Source organism: Meriones unguiculatus, chromosome 5 (genome assembly GCF_030254825.1).
Source record: "Meriones unguiculatus strain TT.TT164.6M chromosome 5, Bangor_MerUng_6.1, whole genome shotgun sequence".
In the NCBI taxonomy this organism is placed as follows: Eukaryota; Metazoa; Chordata; class Mammalia; order Rodentia; family Muridae; genus Meriones; species Meriones unguiculatus.
Window position 1 is genome coordinate 118,311,102 of NC_083353.1, and position 19,860 is coordinate 118,330,961.

Below are 19,860 nucleotides of genomic sequence, written 5' to 3' on the forward strand. Positions count from 1 at the left end.
AATACTTCCGAACAAGGACCTCCATGCCCATAGCTTCAAACGCACCAACCTTGATGACTCAGCACTTACATGTCAAACTCAGTTTAATCTCTAGGCGTCTTAATAACTGCTTCAATTAAAACTCATGCAAATGTTCATCAAATTAGATGTAAAAACAAGTTTGGTGGGAAGGAAAACACATCATGCACAAAATGAGACATGGTTCTTCATTTTCTTTTGGATGGAAGAAATCCTCAAGGGCACTGGGCTGGTTTGATACAAATAAAGTCTCTTAGGTCATCACAATTGGTACTGTCTATGCCAGTTTTTTGCATGAAGGCACACTCACCATGATCTTGTATTCTTGCCCTGGAACAAAACAAAGGGATGGCTTCCTTATTTACAAGACCCAGGACACCCTCATATAACGAATGGAACTAAGCTTTGGTGATCCCAGTTCACACCAGTTTCTCTTCTCAGCTGTTGCTGTTCACACTTAGCCTCCAGACTCTGCTAGAGAGGTACGCTGTGACCCCACCCCTCAGCAGCGCAGCCTGGCACTTCATGCTGCCAACATCACAATCCCTCAGAGTGGGATCAGATTCTTCCGTGTATGTTGGCAATGAAAATGAACCAATCAATGTATTTAGGCACTTAGAGGAGGGGTACGGAGAGTGTGTGTGACTGGCATTTCAGGGAACATTTCTTTCCATCCTTTTCAGTATAGGTCTTTCATAAATTTCAAGAATAAGTTCATGTGGCCACTCTGTAGCCAACCCCACTGTGAGATAGGCATTGTTTGCACTGCAGAGTGACAGGGTGGATACAAGGCACTACAAAGAGTTGCTGGGAAAGATTTTCTAGGTTCCTGCTTTAGGTCACATATATAATCATGCAGCATCGAGAACTCAAAATGAGAAAAGACACAGCAGTGGGTCTTGGTGAAGTTCTGATTATAATGAAATCAAAATGCTTTTAGCACCTTTCTTGTAGGGAAACATGCCAGCACTGGTGTGCCCATTGCCAATTTCTAAGAGACACTCAAATTTTTGTCTCACCCTTTCCTAAAATATGTATGTATTCTCAGCTCTTCAGTATTCCTGAGGAAGCAGTTGAAGGGACCACCAGGTTGGGTCCTTTACATGAAATGATGCAGTGTTGGCACAGCTCCCATCACAGACCTCAGCGTGTCCCTAAATAACTTATCTGGAATCATGCCCACATTATGGAAGCAGTAGTTATGCTGTATTGTCAGGCTATGAGGACAAGAAAATAAGCACTCTGCGTTTTTAGTAGAGGCCCGATTAGTTGACTCCCTAAAGCTCTCCGCCTGTGGTTGGTTGAGTCCACACATGGAACTTGCAGATGGAGAGGAGCTGCTGCTGTACTGCCATGTCTACACATGCCCAGTGTGCTAGGGTTCCCATCAACCATCATGGGACTTCTATGTGAGGAAGCCCTACCCCGCAGTGGTGCAGAATGTAACCAAGGTTTTAAAGCTTCCTTTTCTTCTTTCTTTCTTTTCCTTCCTTCCTTCCTTCCTTCCTTCCTTCCTTCCTTCCTTCCTTCCTTCCTTCCTTCCTTCCTTCCTTTCTTCCTCCCTCCCTCCCTCTCTCCTTCCCTTCCTTTCTTTTTCTCTCCTTCTCCCTGCCATGTTGGGAGTGAAGCCCTTTCCACTGCTAGGTAAGATCTCTACCACTGACCTACACTTGCTGACTTCATGTATCACTGATGTTCTTTTAAGAAAAAGTAATTCAGGTACTTCCTTGAGTATACACACAGGTTAAGCCATCAGAAAGACAGAGTGAGGTGGCAGGGGCCTACACACCAATGCAAGAGGCAGAGGAAACAGACCCTGACAGCACCTTGACTGTGGACTTCCAGACTCCAAATTTGTTGCTTATTCTGCTCATTCTGCGACATTTATTGTGGTGACCCTAACAAAGCAACACATTGACTTCACCAGCTCATAGCTTGACCTTTCTCTCAGTTTTTTTTTAAATAGTAATACATAACAACTTAAGTTGTCAATATTTTCTTTCAAGAAAACACCAGAGGAATTATGTTCTGTACTCACAGTTTAACTTGTGTCATCTATTTTTTACATTTACTTCAAAGTGAAAAAACAAAACAAAACACCTACAATTGGTTATGTTGCTGCTTTGAAGTCATTGTGTGTTTTCAACATATTTTGATGCAAATAGGATGACCACAGAAATGTCTCTCAGATGAGGAAGTTCTTCTGTTGAGGTAATAATAATGTGATGGAGCAAGCACCTGCCATGGGAGGGTACTCAGCACAGTGAAGCCCGAGGCTCCTCTCTGGAAAATACAATCTTTCTTTCATTCTGAGGTCGGGAGAAATTTTGAATGTTTCCAGGACAAAAATAGACTTTAAGGATACAATTAATTCTTTGGGTTTGGGACAACAGAGAAGTTCTGAAATTTTAAGTAAAAGGAAATCAAACCTCTCTCTCCCAATCTATTCTCATCCATATCGTTAGGTCACTGCTGGCTGAGGAAAATGTACATGTCAGTATATCTTCAGATACTTACTCTTTACCAATGAGAAGTGAAAGAAAACACACACACACACACACACACACACACGTGCACACAAAGACAATTTGTACTCAGTCAAGAGTTAAACTTAGGTCATATCTAGAATGAAATGAAGACGTGAAACCTAGTTAAACACACAGAAACAAACACTGGTGTTTGAAGGCATTCTGTCCCTAAAGACTAGCCGTTTGCCTGAAGCACCTGTTGGAGGGCTTACTTCAGAGATATTCAAAGAAATAGTAGATGTATCTATTTATCGAGTTATAAACTTGACCGTTTTTTTCCAACGAACACTAAATAAATATGATATCTTACACATTATTGTATTTACTTCCATCTGTCCAAACCCAGATTCCCCATGAGTTTCGTTTGTTCAGTCCAATCCAATATGAAGACTGGTCTTCCTTCACACGGCGTAAGAAAATGTCCTGCGACAAAACAGAGTGCTGTCAGAGACATCTCCTAGGGTCTCATTCTCATTACATGAAAAGTTATTGCCCTTGTCTGAGTCCATTATGCTCTTCCCACAGTTCCTGTAGGGGATGAGTGTCTAACTTCCTGTCTCTGTATTTGTTCCAGCAAAGAATGTGATTCTGTTAAGACAGAAGTGAGTGGTGGCAGGGGCTGTCCCTGACTACATGGCCTACCTTTGGTACCTTTTTTCTTCTGCTGGGTTGCCTCCTCTAACCTCAATAGGAAAAGATGCTTATTGTCTTACTGAAACTTAATATGCCAAGGCTGGTTGATACCAAAAGGAGGCCTTCCTTTTCTGAGGAGAAAAGGAGGAAAAAAGGATAAGGTGGAGGGAAGGTGAGAGGGGGAGACTGGGAGGAGAGAAAGAAGGGGAAGTTGCGATCAGGTTGTAAAGTTAATTAATAAATTAGTTAATTAAAAGACTGAAGTTAGAACATAGTACTTTCAACATTAATTTTGAAATAGCCACCTGTTTTGCCTGATGCAAAAAACTCAAGTCTCTGTAATGGCCTACAAGACTCTTGCAGTCACATTTTTACTTCCCAGCTTTACACAGGCTGATTGCCTAATTTTCTTTTTCTTTTATCTTTTTTCCTTTTTGGTTCCCTGACTACTCCAGGCATTTAGTCATCTTGAACCTGTGTTATAGCTGATTTATTTCCCCAGAGTCTTCATCCCTAGATGCTCCCTTAACTAACTGCCCTACCTGCTTTATTTCTTTGCTCAAATGTCATCATTTCAAGAAAATGTGACCTTGCTCCAATCTACCTACTTAGAGAAATGATAAAATGCTTTGATTTGTATTTAATAGCTTTTGTAATTCATGTAATTTCTATTACTATGTTAGTTTTCTATCTTCCCCTCTGAATCTCACCAGTTCTTTCTTGGTGTTGAATTTCGCCAGATGTCCATGGTAGATTATGCAGTGTTCCTCTGCACTGACCCATGTATTTTTATGATGAAAAAGAAAGAAGCAGTTCTGGTTAACTTTATTCCAGGCACTCATACATATCTTTGTTTCATCGTCACACGTCTTATTTTTGACCAGTCTTGTAACTACAACTGAAATGAACATAAGACATGAAGATACTGTAAGAGAAAAAGAGTCTGGCTTTCATTTTGATAAGATTCTTCTGTGCTTCACATAGATAAAATGGATTTCACTTTCATATCCCATTTCAGTCATTTGGCTTTAGCCAAATAAACAGGTCAACGAAGAATACAACAAGAAAAAGAAGCATATGGAGAATTGAGATCTACATGTAATTTAAAACAGTTGCAACCAACTTCCAGAAAATATAATATCCTCCAACTTCTTGCTCATATTTTTTTACGCTACTGGAATTTATTTACTTATTCACTTCTTTTAAATTTGGACATGCCACCTGAGACAAATTTTACTACAAATGGATTCCTCTATAGTCGTAACATCAAAGAGTTTGTTCTCTCCCAGTGAGCTAACCAATAACTGGTTCTCAGAAACGGCATTTCCTTAGAAGTTGAAGCTACTTCTTTGTCCTTTGTTTTTGAGCGAATAAAAAAATCCAGAAAAGGGGAAAACACTGAAATTTTATGTTTACAACATTTCCTATTTCCTTTTTAACTCACAGAAGTAGAAATATGAAGTGGCTTATTTATGAATAGCCCTAAGAAAAATAGTACTTAAGGTGATTTTCCCAAATGCCTTGAAAAAGAAACAAAGATAATGAATGGCTGGTACTCAGGCTTATGATTGGGAGACTATTCAGTTGGAAGCATTAATTAACTAGCGGTAAGGTTCTGTTTACACAAAACCTGATATGATAGCTCGGCAGAAATACCCATGTCACCGAAATTACTTGAAAAATACCAAGTCCCAAATTACCCTAAAATATTGGGTGCAAATAAACAACTGCTGTCAAAGTCAAACAGTTGGTTTAAAACCTTGGCTACTGGAAATCCAGCTCTGTCATTAATCTACTAGTTTGCTTCTTCTTTCATTTGTACATCCAGCCACTCCCAAGCTGGGCACTTACTTTGTGGCAGACACTTATCTTCCTGTAGCTCTTGGAATAAAAAAAAAAGGAATATAACATGAAAAAATAGTTGATTTTATGTAAGCTGCATTCCTGAAACCATACAGTTTCTCATGAAATGAATCCAGGTCAAGGGATAAGGATACCAGCACAGCATTCAGGGTAGGTTTAGACGAAGGTGGCTCCTAGTGAAGACTTGAAGGAAGGTGGACTAGGGAGGTATGTTTACCTTCTGTGGAGAACATTTCCCCCTGTTTTTCCCTATTTACACAATGGGAAGAGGTGATGCAGGGGTCTGAAGTGAGTGTGCCTGGCTTGTTCACCAAATAGAGAAGATGTACATGGTTCTACACGCTAAGTGAAGGATCAAGTGGTACAAGACAACAGTAGTCGAGGGTGACTAAGCCCAGGAAGGACAGTGTAGCCATTCATACTGCTTTGCTCAAAGTTAACGAAAAACTATGTGAAATTTCTTACAGATATAATTTTTTAATCATTAAAAACTAAACTCTGTCCATATGGGTGTCATTGGCCCTATGTGATTATTGAACCTTGAAATGTGGCCAGTTGAGATTTGATTCAGTTTTCTTACAAAGATATTGTGGAAAAAAAAAGAATGTAAAAATCTCATTAATAGAACTTGTGTTATGATGTACTATATCAGTGGTTGCTTTTAGAGATCAAGGGTAGAAGAGAGAAAAACATAAGAGAAGAAAATGAGGTGCTTGCTGATTAACAGGAGAGTGAATGGAAAGCGTTCACATCTGGATTGGGAAACCATAGGCACACTTTACTGGTTTTATTTGGAAAGCCGAAAATAAAAAAGTAAAAAGAACATGCACTTTATGTTTTTGTGGCTATTGTGAAGCGTATTGTTTCTCTAATTTCTTTCTCAGTCCATTTGTCTTTTGTATATAGGAGGGCTACTGAATTTTTTATGAGTCAATTTTGTAACCAGTCACTTTGCTGAAGGTGTTTATCAGCTGTAGGAGTTCCCTGGTAGAAATTTTGGGGTCATTCATGTACACTATCATATCATCTGCAAATAGTATTTCTTTGACTTCTTCTTTTCTGATTTGAATCCCCTTGATCTCCTTTGTCTTATTACTCTAGCAAGGACTTCAAGTACCATGTTGAAGAGAAATGGATAGAGTAGGCAGCTTTGCCTTGTCCCTGCTTTCAGTGGAATTGCCACAAACCCCTCAAAATATCTTGGTGTAACTCTAATCAAGCAAGTGAAAGACTTGTATGAAAAAAACTCAAGTCTCTGAAAATAAAAAAAAAAAGAAATTGAAGAATATATCAGAAGATGGAAAGATCTCTCATGCTTGTGGATCAGTAGGATTAACATAGTAAAAATGGCCAGCTTACCAAAAGCAATCTATGGATTTAATGCAATTCTTATCAAATTACCAACACAATTCTTTACAGATCTTGAAAGAAGAATTCTTAACTTCATATGGAAAAACAAAAAACCCAAAATAGCTAAAACAATCCTGTAAAATAAAAGATCTTCTGGAGGTATCTCCATCCCTGATCTCAAGCTGTACTATAGAGCAACATTAATAAAAACAGAATGGTACTGGCATAGAAACAGACTGGTGAATCAATAGAATAGAATTGAAGACCCAGAAATTAACCCACACACCTACAGAAAACTGATGTTTGACAAAGGTGCCAAAACCATACAATGGAAAAAAGACAGCATCTTCAACAAATGGTGCTCTTCTAACTGGATGTCTACATGTAGAAAAATGCAAATAGATTCATATCTATCACTCTGCACAAAACTGAAGTCCAAGTGGGTCAAAGACCACAACATAAAACCAGACATGCAAAGTATGTTGGAAGAAAAAGTGGGGAAAAGCTTTGAACTCATTGGCACAGGAATCAACTTCCTGAGCAGAACATCAGCAACTCAGGCTCTAAGATCAACAACAATCAATAAACAGGACCTCATGAAACTGAAAAGCTCCTGTAAAGTAAAAGACACTGTCAACAGAACAAAACGACAGCCTACAGACTATGAAAAGATCTTCACCAACCTTACATCCTATAGAGGGCTGATATCCAGAATATATAAAGAACTCTGAAAATTAGCACCAACAAGCCAAACAATCCAATTAAAAAGCGAAGTACAGAGCTAAACAGAGAATTCTCAACAGTGGGATAGTGAATGGTGGAGAAACACCTAAAGAAATGTTCAACATCCTTAGTCATCAGGGAAATGCAAATCAAAATGACTCTGATTTTCCATCTTATACCCATCAGAATGGCTAAGATCAAAAACTCCAGTGACAACACATGCTGGAGAGGATGCAGAGAAAGGGGAACCCTCCTCCATTGCTGGTGGGAATGCAAAGTTGCACAACCATTTTGGCAATAAATCTGGTGCTTTCTCAGAAAATTAGGAATAGTGCTATCTTAAGATCCAGCTATGTCACTCCTGGGTATATACCCAAAAGATGTGCCACCATTCAACAAGAACATTTGCTCAACTATATATAGTTGCAATAGCCAGAATCTGGAAACAACTTAGATATCCCTCAGCCAAGGAATAGATATAGAAATTGTAGTATATTTACACAATGGAATACTCTCAGCTATTAAAAACAAGAAAATCATGAAATTTGTAGGCAAATGGATAGAACTAGAAAAAAATCATCCTGAGATAGGTAACCCAGAAACAGAAAGACACGTATGGTATACACACATTTATAAGTGGATATTAGCTGTATAACATAGGATAGTTATACTAAAATCTGTACACCTAAAGAAGCTAAACACTAAGGAAGATCATAGGGAGAATGCTTAAATCTCATTCAGAATGGCAAGCAAGATAAGACACCAGAAGTGGGGGAAGAGGGGAACCAGGATGGGACTTTACTATAGAGAGTCCTTTGAAAGACTCTATCCAACAGGGTTTCAAAGCAGATGCAGAGACTCACAGACAAACTTTGGGCAGAGCACAGGGAGTCTTATGGAAGAAGGTGGAGATAGAAAGACCTGGGAGGGGACAGGAGCCCCACAAGTAGACCAACAAAGCCAAAACATCTGGGTCCAGGGGTACTACAGAGACTGATGCACCAACCAAGGACCATGCATGGAGAGGACCTAGACCTCTGCTCAGAGGTAGCCCACGGGCAGCTCAGTCTCCATGTGGGCTCCCAAGTAAGGGTAGCAGTGGCTGCCTCTATCATAACCTCGGTTGCCTGCTTTCTGATCACTTGCCCCTGAGGATGTGGCCTTGCCAGGCCACAGAGGAAGAGGATCCTGATGAGACTTGATAAACTAGGGGAAGGGGATGAGGCAAAGAGGGAGGGAGGGTGGAACTGGGAGGAGTTGAGGGAGGGCTCTTCAATCAGGATTTATACTGAATAAATTGTAAAAAAAATAAAATCAAATTAAAAAAAGAAAATACACAAGATTTTTACTTTGCAGTTGGAAGAATATACTCATTGTCCAATGAGATGAGGAAGACCACAAATAAAAGACCACAGTGGAGAGAGACGGAAGGAAGAAGAGTTCGTATATTGAGGCCACAGCTACATTGTTTGCCATTATAGGAAGAACTGGGCTAAATCTCCAGAACCTGCAGAAAAATTTGGGTGACACTCTCTTGTAATCCCAGCACTGGAGAGGCAGATGCCTGGGAGTGATGGCTAGCCATCTAAAGGTCATCTGAGTCTCAGGTCCTAGTGAGGGGTCCTTTTCTCAAAACACAAGCTGTAAAAGTCCTGAAGAAAGACACCCAAGGCTGACCTCTGATTTCTATTTGGACACATACTCTTATGAGCGTGCTCGCACACGCACACACACACACACACACACACACACACACACACACTACAGAAAGAAAGAGTTTACCATGAACACTATTAAGGTTGCGATATTTATTACATAATCAAGTAGCTAGGTTAGTTTTAAAATGATTGAATTCAAGGAAGTGTCCCGGGTTAGAGAGGTATTTATGTGATAAAGTTCTGAGAACAGTTCAGAAGGCAAACAGGACAACAATGCTTCAAAGATTGGCTACATGAAGAGACATGTTCAAACACTGAGCCCAGTAAGTGCAGGGAATTGTAGGGGGAGAAGGAATGAGCAAAAGACACAAAGTTAGCAGGTAAATAGTGGTAGGGTACTGACTTGAGTGCCAAATGGAATTGTATTTAGGAAGGAGTTTTAAAACGTGTGAAGTACCAGAGCTACTGTGAGTTGACCCAAGCAACAACCTGTTTTACAGAAGCCAACATGTCACAGCTCTCTTTGTCACCCCTCAGCGGTTACATGGATTCAGTCTGCCTTTCCATGCTTTCATTGAGCCTTGGCTGGGGGAAAGTTAGTACAGAAGACTCATCCAAAGCTGGGCACTGACAGTTACTTACACTTGGCAGTTTGACCAGTTTTCTGTGTTCGCGTTACCAGTACCTGCTTTGAAGTGACGTTTCTCACTATCAAACCAGTGAAAATTCCAACGTGGAAGAGGGAGGCCCTCTGAGGCCCCATCCTTGTTGGATTGACAATGGATCCCTGAAGAGGGAGGGAATGACTCACCTTTGGGGATGTGGCTGCAAATAGGTTAATTGTGTCTAGATACAGGCATAACTAACTGGTTTCAGATGGTTATCAACAACAACAAAATGAGGAGCATGACGTTGGACAGGAGCCATCGTGGATAATATGAGGGAGATGGAAATGGTCAAAATACATTGTATAATGGTATGAAATTTTCAGAGAAAGAATTTTTAAAAATGAATGTGTATCATCAAGTAAGATGAAGCAGATGATGGCTACTGAAGTTTTTGGCAAACTTGGGTACAAGTTTTATGAGAAAAGCTGAAGCAGAAACCTGATGAGAGTGAATTTCATAGAACTTTTAGAAAAGAAGGGTTTGGGGGGGGATGTAGCTCCGTAGCAGAACCACCCATGCTTAGCAAGCTCAGGGTCCTGAGTTTGGCTCTAAACACCAACTGTCCTCACAGAAAACTAAACTAAACCAAACAAAAATTTAGCTGTTCGAGCTTGAGATGTCTAATGGCAGATTATGTGCTTAGAATGCATGAGACTCTGCAAAGAGAAAGGAAGAGAGGATGGATAGAAAACAGGAAGGTGGGCAGGGAGGGAAGAGAGAAAAAAACAAACAAAAACATTTCAAGAAGGTTTCCGTATCAAGTAGTAAACATAAGCAATCCATAAAGGAAGAGTAGGAGCTAATGAGGTTATTTCGTTTTCAATTAAAATTTTTGGTAAGCTATGACCCTATTGTATTGCTGATAAAGATATGGCCACAGAGCTAGAAAAACAATGGTGTACAAGACAGAAGAGGGCAGTGTTGGTACCAGAGTGAGATAATACAGGATTGACTGTCGACAACGAACACCCCACTATCAGGAGAGCCCAAGTGGCGATGGTGGTGGTGTCTTCCGCCCACGGCTTCTGTTAGAAAAAGCTAGAATCAAGGTTCCACTCGCTCACCTGTGGCACTGCGTACACACACCCTGGAAATGCAACCTGGCCTAACCCTGCTTTGCTTTTTACCTCCACCACCGCCATAGCTGGTATGATTTTCTGACATGAATATTGTACCTACAAGGTCTTACCTTTGAGCACATACATCCAGCTCTTTATAAAGCTTTATCTGAAGACACCCTGACTCATAACCTCTCTCCTCAAATTAAATGAATTTCTGCACAGCCGTTACCCTACCCTTCCACAACTGTTTGCTTATGATCGTTGCTGTCCAGTCAGAGAAAAAAATTCCTCCCAGGAAACAAATCCCACGTTTGAATGCGGCAGCAGCAGCTGGAACTCTGTCTAAATGCAATACATATTTATCAAAAGACTGGGCTTCTCGGAGGCAAAGCAGCTGCCGGCTGGGTCAGGCTGGATGGCTAATATTACTAATAGTATTTTTTTTCTTTTCAGCAGAAACTGATCACTTACATTTTCTAGGAAAACTGAAAAGCCCCCAAAGAAGAACAGCAACAGCACCACATATCAGGGTCCAGAGGGTCAGGATTTTCTTCCCATCTGCACATAAGGCAAACAGAGAGGTCACTATTTACCAGAGAAAAACAACGAGCAAACAAAACCCAAATTTAATAATAATAATAATAATAATAATAATAATAATAATTATGATCTTTGTGCCCTATCATACCTCAGCCATTGATCTATCAGGAAAAGGGGAAAAGATTGACTTTAGCTTCTGTCAGCAAAGTACTTTGAATCTGCTCTGTCCTTTCCAAGAGCTGCGCATTAACGTTCTCCAACAAGGCTTGCAGAACCCAGTCCCCACCTTTTCCGGTTTTGTTTGGTTTACTTTGGTTTTAATGACATGTGTCCTCTTGGCAGGGAGGGTGGGGTGGATCTATTGGAGGGGCAGCTCATCATCTTTTTTTTTTTCCTTTTAGTTTTAAGCCTTTGTTGTGTTGATGATGACCGATCTCATTTAAGGTCCAGACCCATACCCTCTTCAACACAGGCTAAGGGAAAGCTACCAGTCTTAGCTCGCAAACAAACCCTGTCCTTACCAAACCGTGTCCTGCGGTGCCCTGATACATGTGTCTGGCTTGTGTGGGATACTCTTTGTGAAGAAGGTATGGCGTTCAGAGCCATGGCGCTCTAGCGACTACAGAGGGCTGACAACATTCTTAGGATGAAAGGAGAACTGATGATTGTATCCGTTATCTTCAAACCTCTGGACTCTGAGGGCTGGGTTTCGCTGCAATCAGGGCCAGACTGAGACTGATAGATGGAAGAGATGGTACCACTCCGGCCTAATGGTTCAGCATGGAGGCTGCGTTTCGGTTCGGTGGGCCTCCAGACATCGCTGGCAGTGTCCTCGCTCCTCTGTTGTGAGTAACGGCAGTAGAAGTCCCAACGGCGTCCTGCGCGATTGGCTGGCGGTCACCATGGGGAAGCCGGGTTGGCTTCCTCTCGCCCTCCTTGCTAGCCAGTCAAAGCAGATCATGGCTTCCCCTTCCGGGGTCTTTGCATAGTCTCCCCTAAGTCTCAAATCTGATAACGCTGTGTAGTATCAGAGTTGTCTGAACTAACTATAAATCTCACTTACTCTCTCTTGGTCTTTGAGCCCTGACCCATTTTTTTGTTTTTGTTTTTGTTTTTAATAGCTCTCTATTGCCAACTGTCCTGTGAAATTTGGCAAAGCTCGTGGTGCATTAAGGCTCCTTTCCCACCCTGGCTCTGTCTTCTGCACAGAGGTTAAGAGTGACAGATTCCTGCAGAAGCTGAAATCATGCCTACAGATTTCAATAACTAAAAGAGGAGTTATAATTTTTGTTGCTCTTTAATTCCTCCACCCCACTAAACAACTGAAACTATTCTTCATATTGGGAGATTTAAAGACCAGTGCAAGGTATATTTTAAGTCCCTTGCAATCCAAACATTAAAAACGTAGATATTTCCCATGTTTTTTTTTTGTATGAGGTAGCACACATCTGTAATCCCATAGAAGACTGTTAGCTGTCTAAGTTTCCTTTTCTGTTGCTGTGATAAAACACTCTGACCCAAAGCTGGTGGTGGGGGCGGGGAAGGCTTACCCCACTCACACTTTCAGGCCACAGTCTGTTTTTGAGGAAAGTCTGGGCAGGGCCTCAGTCAGGAATGTGGAGGCAGGAACCATGCAGGAATGCTGCTTACTGGCTAACTCTTAGCTGTTCAGTTAGCTAGCTTTCTAACACAGCTCCTGCCCACCTGCCTAGGCAAGATGTGCCTCACAGTGGTCTGTGCCCCTGTACCTCAAGTCATTAAGACCATCCGGCGTTGACATGGTCATAGAGTTCTGCTCTGGCCAATCCCTCACTTGAGGAATTTGAAATTCTCAAATCCTTAATACAAATATTACAATTTAAAAAAAGGAACCATCAGGGAGGAACGTGAGATATTAAGGTTAGAAATAGAAATGTAATGTTGGTAAAGAAGGCTGGAAGAAAAAGAAACAATTTTAGATGAGAAAAAATTGCACATGATAAATATTTTATTCAATGCTAAAGATTGCTTCAACCCTTTGCCCCTCACCACCTGAGGCAAGCAGGAGAGCTGTCCCTGCCCCTCTCCTGCTGCAGCACTCAGGAGAGCGGGTACTGCCTGGACAGGACAGTAGAGCTGTCCCTGGTTGTGGGGCAAGCTGGCCCCAAGGGGGTGAGTGTGGGACAGCTATCCCTGTCACTTGTCTGTTGTGTGCTAGCATGGGTGAGGGAGAAATACACCCTTGCCACCTGGGGAGAGCAAGGCCTGAGGTCATGAGAGCCAGAAAGCTGGCCCTTCCTCCCAGAAGCTGCATATACCTTACCTGGGCAGCACAGCCGTGCTGGCTCTGGTGGCATGGGAGTAGGTGAGCTGGCCCTGAGGGCAGGAGAGTGGGAGGGCCAACCCGCCTTTTGCTGGCTGTGGCATTGGGTGAGCTAGCTGAGGCAGTGCTAGAGAGCTCATCCTGGAGGTGTGGGTGGAGGAGAGCTGGCAGGATCAGCTCAGCCGCTACCCAGGCCCAGATCCAGGGCTGTGAGATGGCCCACCCCAGCATCTACCCCACTGATGAACCGCTGGAGGTCATGAAGGGGCCAGTCTTACAGATCCAAAGCTGCAGAATCTCCATGACACAGGGCAACAACAGGATATCTGAGAGAAAGGCCCTGTGAGGATCCAGCGTTGATAGTGCGGCAGAAGCCAGAGGCCCCGAGCCAGACCAATGACTCATTGCAATGAACGTTTGCAAATAAAGATGTGTGGACAAAAGGATGTACTGTGACACAGTACAACTTCCCATAATGAGATTTTTCCCCCCTTTTTGAGGGTAGATTGCAAGGGCAGAATGTGGGTACAAAAGAACTGGGAGGTGAATGAATTGGGGTTCTTGGTGTGAAAGTCACAATGAAACAATAAAAAGTTAAAGAAAAGAAAAGAAAAAAGAAAAGAAAAGAAAAGAAAAGAAAAGAAAAGGTTTTTAGCCTGGTGCAGTGGTGCACAGCTGTAATCCCAGCACTCAGGGAGGCAGAAGCAGGTAGAACTCTGTGAGTTCAAGACCAGCCTAGTCTACAAAGCGAGTCCAGGACAGCCAAGGCTATACAGAGAAACCCTGTCTTGAAACAAAACAGAACAAAACAAAATGAAAGGATTGTTTAACAATATAAATAGACAAATGAGGAAAAAACTAAAAGGCCAAAGTATGTTGCAAAAGGCTGAGAGAATTATAACTTAGAGAAAGATGATATGAGCATAACTAAATTGACATAAGTAGAGATTATTAAAACTACTAAGGTCAAAAATCTAACACTGGTGCCCCCTGTGTTTATTAGAAGTTTCTTAAATGTTGCAATGGTCTTATTAGTGTTTACCAAACACTTGGCTTGGAAAAGTGAGGGTTTATCATTAATCCTTTTAATAAACAAAACATTAAAACCTGTGACTAGATTTTACCCAACTGTTAAATTTATATGTTTTCTTAGTGGGTTGGGCCTTTGCTTGAACAGCCAGTGCTTTAATTTCCATTCAGAGAATTTTTTTCTCTCTGGAGTCTTCCTGATAATTCGCATAACAGTCAAAAAGGTTATTTTAGTAAGTAGGTATTTAAATCAACCTTTATAAATTCTGTCTGTCATACAAAAGTTTCATTGTGCCTATGACCCTCAGTCCTCTAAATTGACAGTTAAAGAAGCAAACAGCACTAGAGAAAGTCACCAAAGATTTTAGTATTCTTTGCCTAAAACACTTTCGTCCTTCAAAATCTAAGATCTACACATTTTAAAAATCGTTCACTATCTTCTTATAAGACGAGCAGTTTTCATTCTGCATGAGGTATCTCCATTGAAGAACAAATACATACTATTGTAACAGACATACACATGATAACTTACAATCTGAAATTAGTTGCAGTCTTATCACAGTGAACACTTGAGAAACACAGAATGCCAGTTGGTTTTGTCAAGATAGCTCAGATGTTGAGAGCACCGACTGCTCTTCCAAAGGTCCTGAGTTCAATTCCCAGCAACCACACGATGGCTCACAACCGTCTATAATAAGATCTTGTGCCCTCTTCTGGCCTGCAGGTGTACATACAGACAGAACACATGTATACATAATAAATAAATCTTCAAGAGGAACACCACAGCCAGAACCCTTCAACCTAGATGTGAGTGCTCTTGAGTATGTCTGACCAGCCTGGTGCTGCAAACCTTCAGGATATAAGCTCTTAGAGTGACATGCTCACCTCAAACTTGAGCTAACTTGTGAGACCACACCCTGAGGGCTCCAGAAATGATGCCTGGTGCTCATCTTCAACTACATCAACAAGTGAATACTTCAAGAATGTCAACATTTTTAATAGATTTAAAAGATGAAATAAAAGTGTCCAAGATATTTGGAATTGTATTTGGTTCATCAGAGGCCCAGAATAGAAGGAGGGCATTAAACTAGATTTTTCTCTCTGTTAGATTTTAAATATGTTCTTATTTTTTCCTTTGTAATATGAGGATTTATCAGTTAGAGGAAGAAGGAAGGAAGGAAGCAAGGCAAGAGGAGAAAGAGATTTCTGATGCATAAGAATCCTGAAACATACAAAACAGAAGCCAAAATTTCTCTTCATACTTTTTCTGCCAAAAATGCAATTATTAAAAATTGTTTCAAAATCCAAAGAGCTTGTTACTGACATCAATATTCACCTTTTGAAAAAATCAATTAGTAAATCTCTTCTTAAATTTACAATATTTACTCCACTGTTTATGGTTTCTGTGATCAATAGGGTGGGTTTCACATTTATCTGCATTTTTCAGTTTGCAGTGGGTGTTTTCACTGTCAGGTTTGTTTATCTTCCATGACATTTTACACCTGGCTGAGAAAACTTTCTCTACTCAGAGATTAGGAGTCCACACTCCCTTGTTCTATTCTGAAAGTGAATGTATTCTTTCTATGAAAATAATTCATCCCCACCAGGAAACGGGAAAGGCTAACAATGTCCCATCATGGCAGAATACATGTCTGAAACAAGCAGGTGGTATCTGCTCACATCTCAGCTCTCCATCTCCCGTGCCGCCTATGTGATATTGATTGAAGTCTTACCCAGTTAGTGTTGACTTACAGGCTGAAAATCAATGTGACAATAGGAACAGCCGTCTTGATGGCTTATAAACAGAAAACCAACACTCATGAAGTATTTAGAAGGAACATATCTATCTATCTGTCTATCTATCTATCTATCTATCTATCTATCTATCTATCTATCTATATCTTAACACTCTTGGTATGTGTATATGTGCATGCATGCACACATGTATGTGGGGGTAAGTGTGTATTTTCATATGCACACATGCAATGGGAATCACTTTGTTTTTTGAGACAGCATCTCTTTCTATGATCTGGGGCTTGGTGATCAGTAGGCTGGCCTGACAATGAGCTCAGGGACCATCCTACCTTCCTCTCCGCAGTTGAATGATTACGTGTTTGGCAGCCATGCCATGTTTCTGATGTAGGTGGAAGAGATGAAACTCGGGTCCTCACGCTTGCACAGCATAGAACTTGTATATGTGCCATCTCTTTGGATGCTGTGTTCTTTAAATATTGCTTATGGCACTTTAAAAAATTCATTTATTTTTATTAATTATAGTTTATTCACTTTGTATCCCAACTGTAGACCCCTCCCTCAACCCTTCCCAGTCCCACCCTCACTCCCTCTTCTCCTGTGCCCCTCCCCCTCCCCCAGTCCACTGATAGAAGAGGTCCTTCTCCCCTTCCATCTGACCCTAGCCTATCAGGTCTCATCAGGACTGGCTGCATTGTCTTCCTCTTGGTCTGGTAAGGCTGCTCCCCATCAGGGGGAGGTGATCAAAGAACCTGCCACTGAGTTCATGTCAGAGACAGTCCCTGTACCTCTTACTAGGGTACCCACTTGGAGACTGAGCTGCCATGGGCTACATCTGTGCAGGAGTTCTAGATTATCTCCATGCATGGCCCTTGGTTGGGGCTCAGAAAAAACCCATGGGCCCAGATTTTTTGGTTCTTTTGCTCCTGTTCCCTCCAGGTCTTTCTCTCTCCCCCTTCTTTCATAAGATTTCCTGCACTCTGCTCAAAGTTTGGCTGTGGTTCTCAGCATCTGCTTTGATACCCTGTTGGGTAGAGTCTTTCAGAGTCACTCTGTGGTAGTCTCCTGTCCTGTTCCCTGTTTTCTCCCTCTGCTGGTGTCCACCTCATTTGCCTTTCTGAATGAAGATTGAGCATCTTATCCAAGGCCCTCCTTCTTGCTTAGCTTCTTTAGGTGTACAGATTTTAGTATGATTATCCTATATTATATGTCTAATATCCACTTATAAGTGAGTATATACTGTGTGTGTCTTTCTGCTTCTGGGATCCCTCATTCAGGATAATCTTTTCTAGTTCCCACCATTTGTCTGCAAATTTCATGATTTCCTTGTTATTAATTGCTGAGTAGTATTCTACTGTGTGAAAATACCACAATTTCTGTATCCATTCCTCAACTGAGGGACATCTGGGTTGTTTCCAGCTTCTATTACAAATAAATCTGCCACAAACATGGTTGAAAGGATCTTTCATTACCCAATATCTGACAGAGGGCTAATATCCAGAATATATAAAAAAAGAACTCAAGAAGTTAAACAGCAGCAAGTCAAGTAAAGTAATCCAATTAAAAGATGGGGTAGAAAGCTAAACAGAGAAGAGGAATTTTGAATGACAGAGAAGCACTTAAAAAATACTCAGCATCTTTAGCTATCAAGGAAATATAAATCAAAACGACCCTGAGATTTTACCTTACACCCATCAGAATGGATAAGATCAAAAACTCCAGTGACAACACATGCTGGAGAGGTTGTGGAGAAAGGGGAACCCTCCTCCATTGCTGGTGGGAATGTAAACTTGTACAACCACTTCGGAAATCAATCTGGCGCTTTGTCAGACAATTAGGAATAGTGCTTCCTCAAGACCCAGCTGTACCATTCCTGGGCATATACCCAAAAGATGCAACAAGAACATTTGCTCGACCATGTTTGTAGCAGTGTATGACATTTTTATGTTTATATTTTCATATGGATTTTGACAGTAAGAAGTAAAGATGGCTATGTCTCCTTTCCCTTACAATCTTCTTTTTCTCCTACCTGGGGTTGGACGGTTAGGAGGGAAGTATAAGCTTTAAGGAACCCCCAAATAAAGAAGCATTTGAAAAACTAATGCCTACACCCTTCTGTTTTCTTTTTGAAATTATTAAGTCATTTATTTACTTTACATCTGGGTCACAGCAGCTTCACCTCCCTCCTCTCTGTCCCTCCCTCTTGCCTCCCCTCCACCTAGCCCTTCCTCCCTTTCATTTCAGAAAAGAGGAGATCTCACATAGACATCAACCAGCCTTGGCATATCAAGTTGCGGTAAGACTAAGAGTATCTTCTCCTGTTGAGGATAGACAAGGCAGCCTAGTTAGGGGAAAGTGGTCCAAAGGCAGGCAACGGAGTCATATACAGCCCCTGCTCCCACTGTTAGTAGTTCTACATGAAGACCAAGCTGCACAATTTTTACGTATTTACAGAGGGCCTGCATCCATCTCATCCCTGCTCTGTGGTTGGCTATTCAGTCTCAGTGAGTCTCTTTGAGACCAGGTTATTTGCTTCTGTAGTGTGTGTGTGTGTGTGTGTGTGTGTGTGTGTGTGTGTGTGTGTGTGTGTGTATGTTTTTCCCAGTACTCTCGCTGTCCTTCCTTCTCTTACCTTCTCCCTCCAGTTCTCCTCCCTACTTGCTCCCAGACCCAGTCATCTCCTTCCATCCACCCCCAGTGTCTATTCTATTTCCTCATCTCAGTGAGATTCAAGGGTCCCCTTGTAATTTAGCTTCTTTGGGTCTGTGGATTGTAGCATGGTCAGCCTGTACTATTACTTATTTTCTGTGTTTTCTTGTCTGTGTTCACCCTTCCTTTGTTTGGAACTTCCATCTATCATCTTGTGTAGGGCTGGATTTGTGGATTCATATTATTTAAATTTGTTTTTGTCAAGGAATATTTTGTTTTCTCCATCTATGGTGATTTAAAATTTTTCTGGGTATAGCGGTCTGGTCTGTGGTTTCTTAGAGACTAAAAGATATCTGTCCAGGCTCTTCTGGGTTTTAGAGACTCTGTTGAGAAGTCTGGTGTAATTCTGATAGGTCTGCCTTTATATGCTACTTGACCTTTCCCTTGCTTTTAATATTATTTCTTTGTTCTGTCCATTTAGTGTTTTGGTTATTAAGTGGAGGAAGGATTTTCTTTTCTGTTCCACTCTATTTGGTGTTCTGTAAGCTTCTTGTATGTTTTTTAGCATCTCTTTCTTTAGGTTAGGGAAATTTTCTTCCATGATCTTGTTGAAAACATTTTCTTGGGCTTTGAGCTGAGAACCTTCTCCATTTTCTATTCCTATTATTCTTAGGTTTGGCCTTTTCATAGTGTCCAAGATTCCCTGAATGTTTTGTTTCTGGAACTTTTTATATTTAACATTTCTTCGGCTAACGTATCATTTTCTTCTATCTTCTACTCCTGAGAGTCTCTCTTCTATCTATGGTATTCCGTTGGTAATGCTTGTGTCTGTAGTTCCTGTTTGTTTGCCTAGCTTTTCCATCTCCAGGATTCCATTAGTTTTTGTTTTCTTTATTGCTTTTATTTTCATTTTCAGATCCTGAACAATTTTATTCATTTCTTTCACGTGCGATTTTATTTTCTTATATTTCTTTAAGAGAATTATTCATTTCCTCTTTTAAGGCCTCTCTTATCTTCATAAGATTGGATTTAAGGTCATTTTCTTGGGCTTCAACTGTATTGTGGTCTCCAGGGCTTGCTGTAGTA

The 19,860-nt window shown here is 41.1% G+C and overlaps 1 protein-coding gene across 1 annotated transcript; it reads right to left on the reverse strand.

Annotated features, from left to right (window-relative positions):
* Window positions 1-233: 233 nt before the first annotated feature.
* Window positions 234-11,648, reverse strand: LOC110559709 (C-type lectin domain family 2 member E-like). The gene is made up of 5 exons (XM_021655287.1): window positions 11,564-11,648; window positions 10,974-11,060; window positions 3,890-4,077; window positions 2,857-2,969; window positions 234-348 (listed from the first exon to the last, which is right to left on the reverse strand). Exons 1-5 carry the CDS (start codon window positions 11,646-11,648, stop codon window positions 234-236), a joined length of 588 nt encoding a protein of 195 aa, XP_021510962.1.
* Window positions 11,649-19,860: the final 8,212 nt, after the last annotated feature.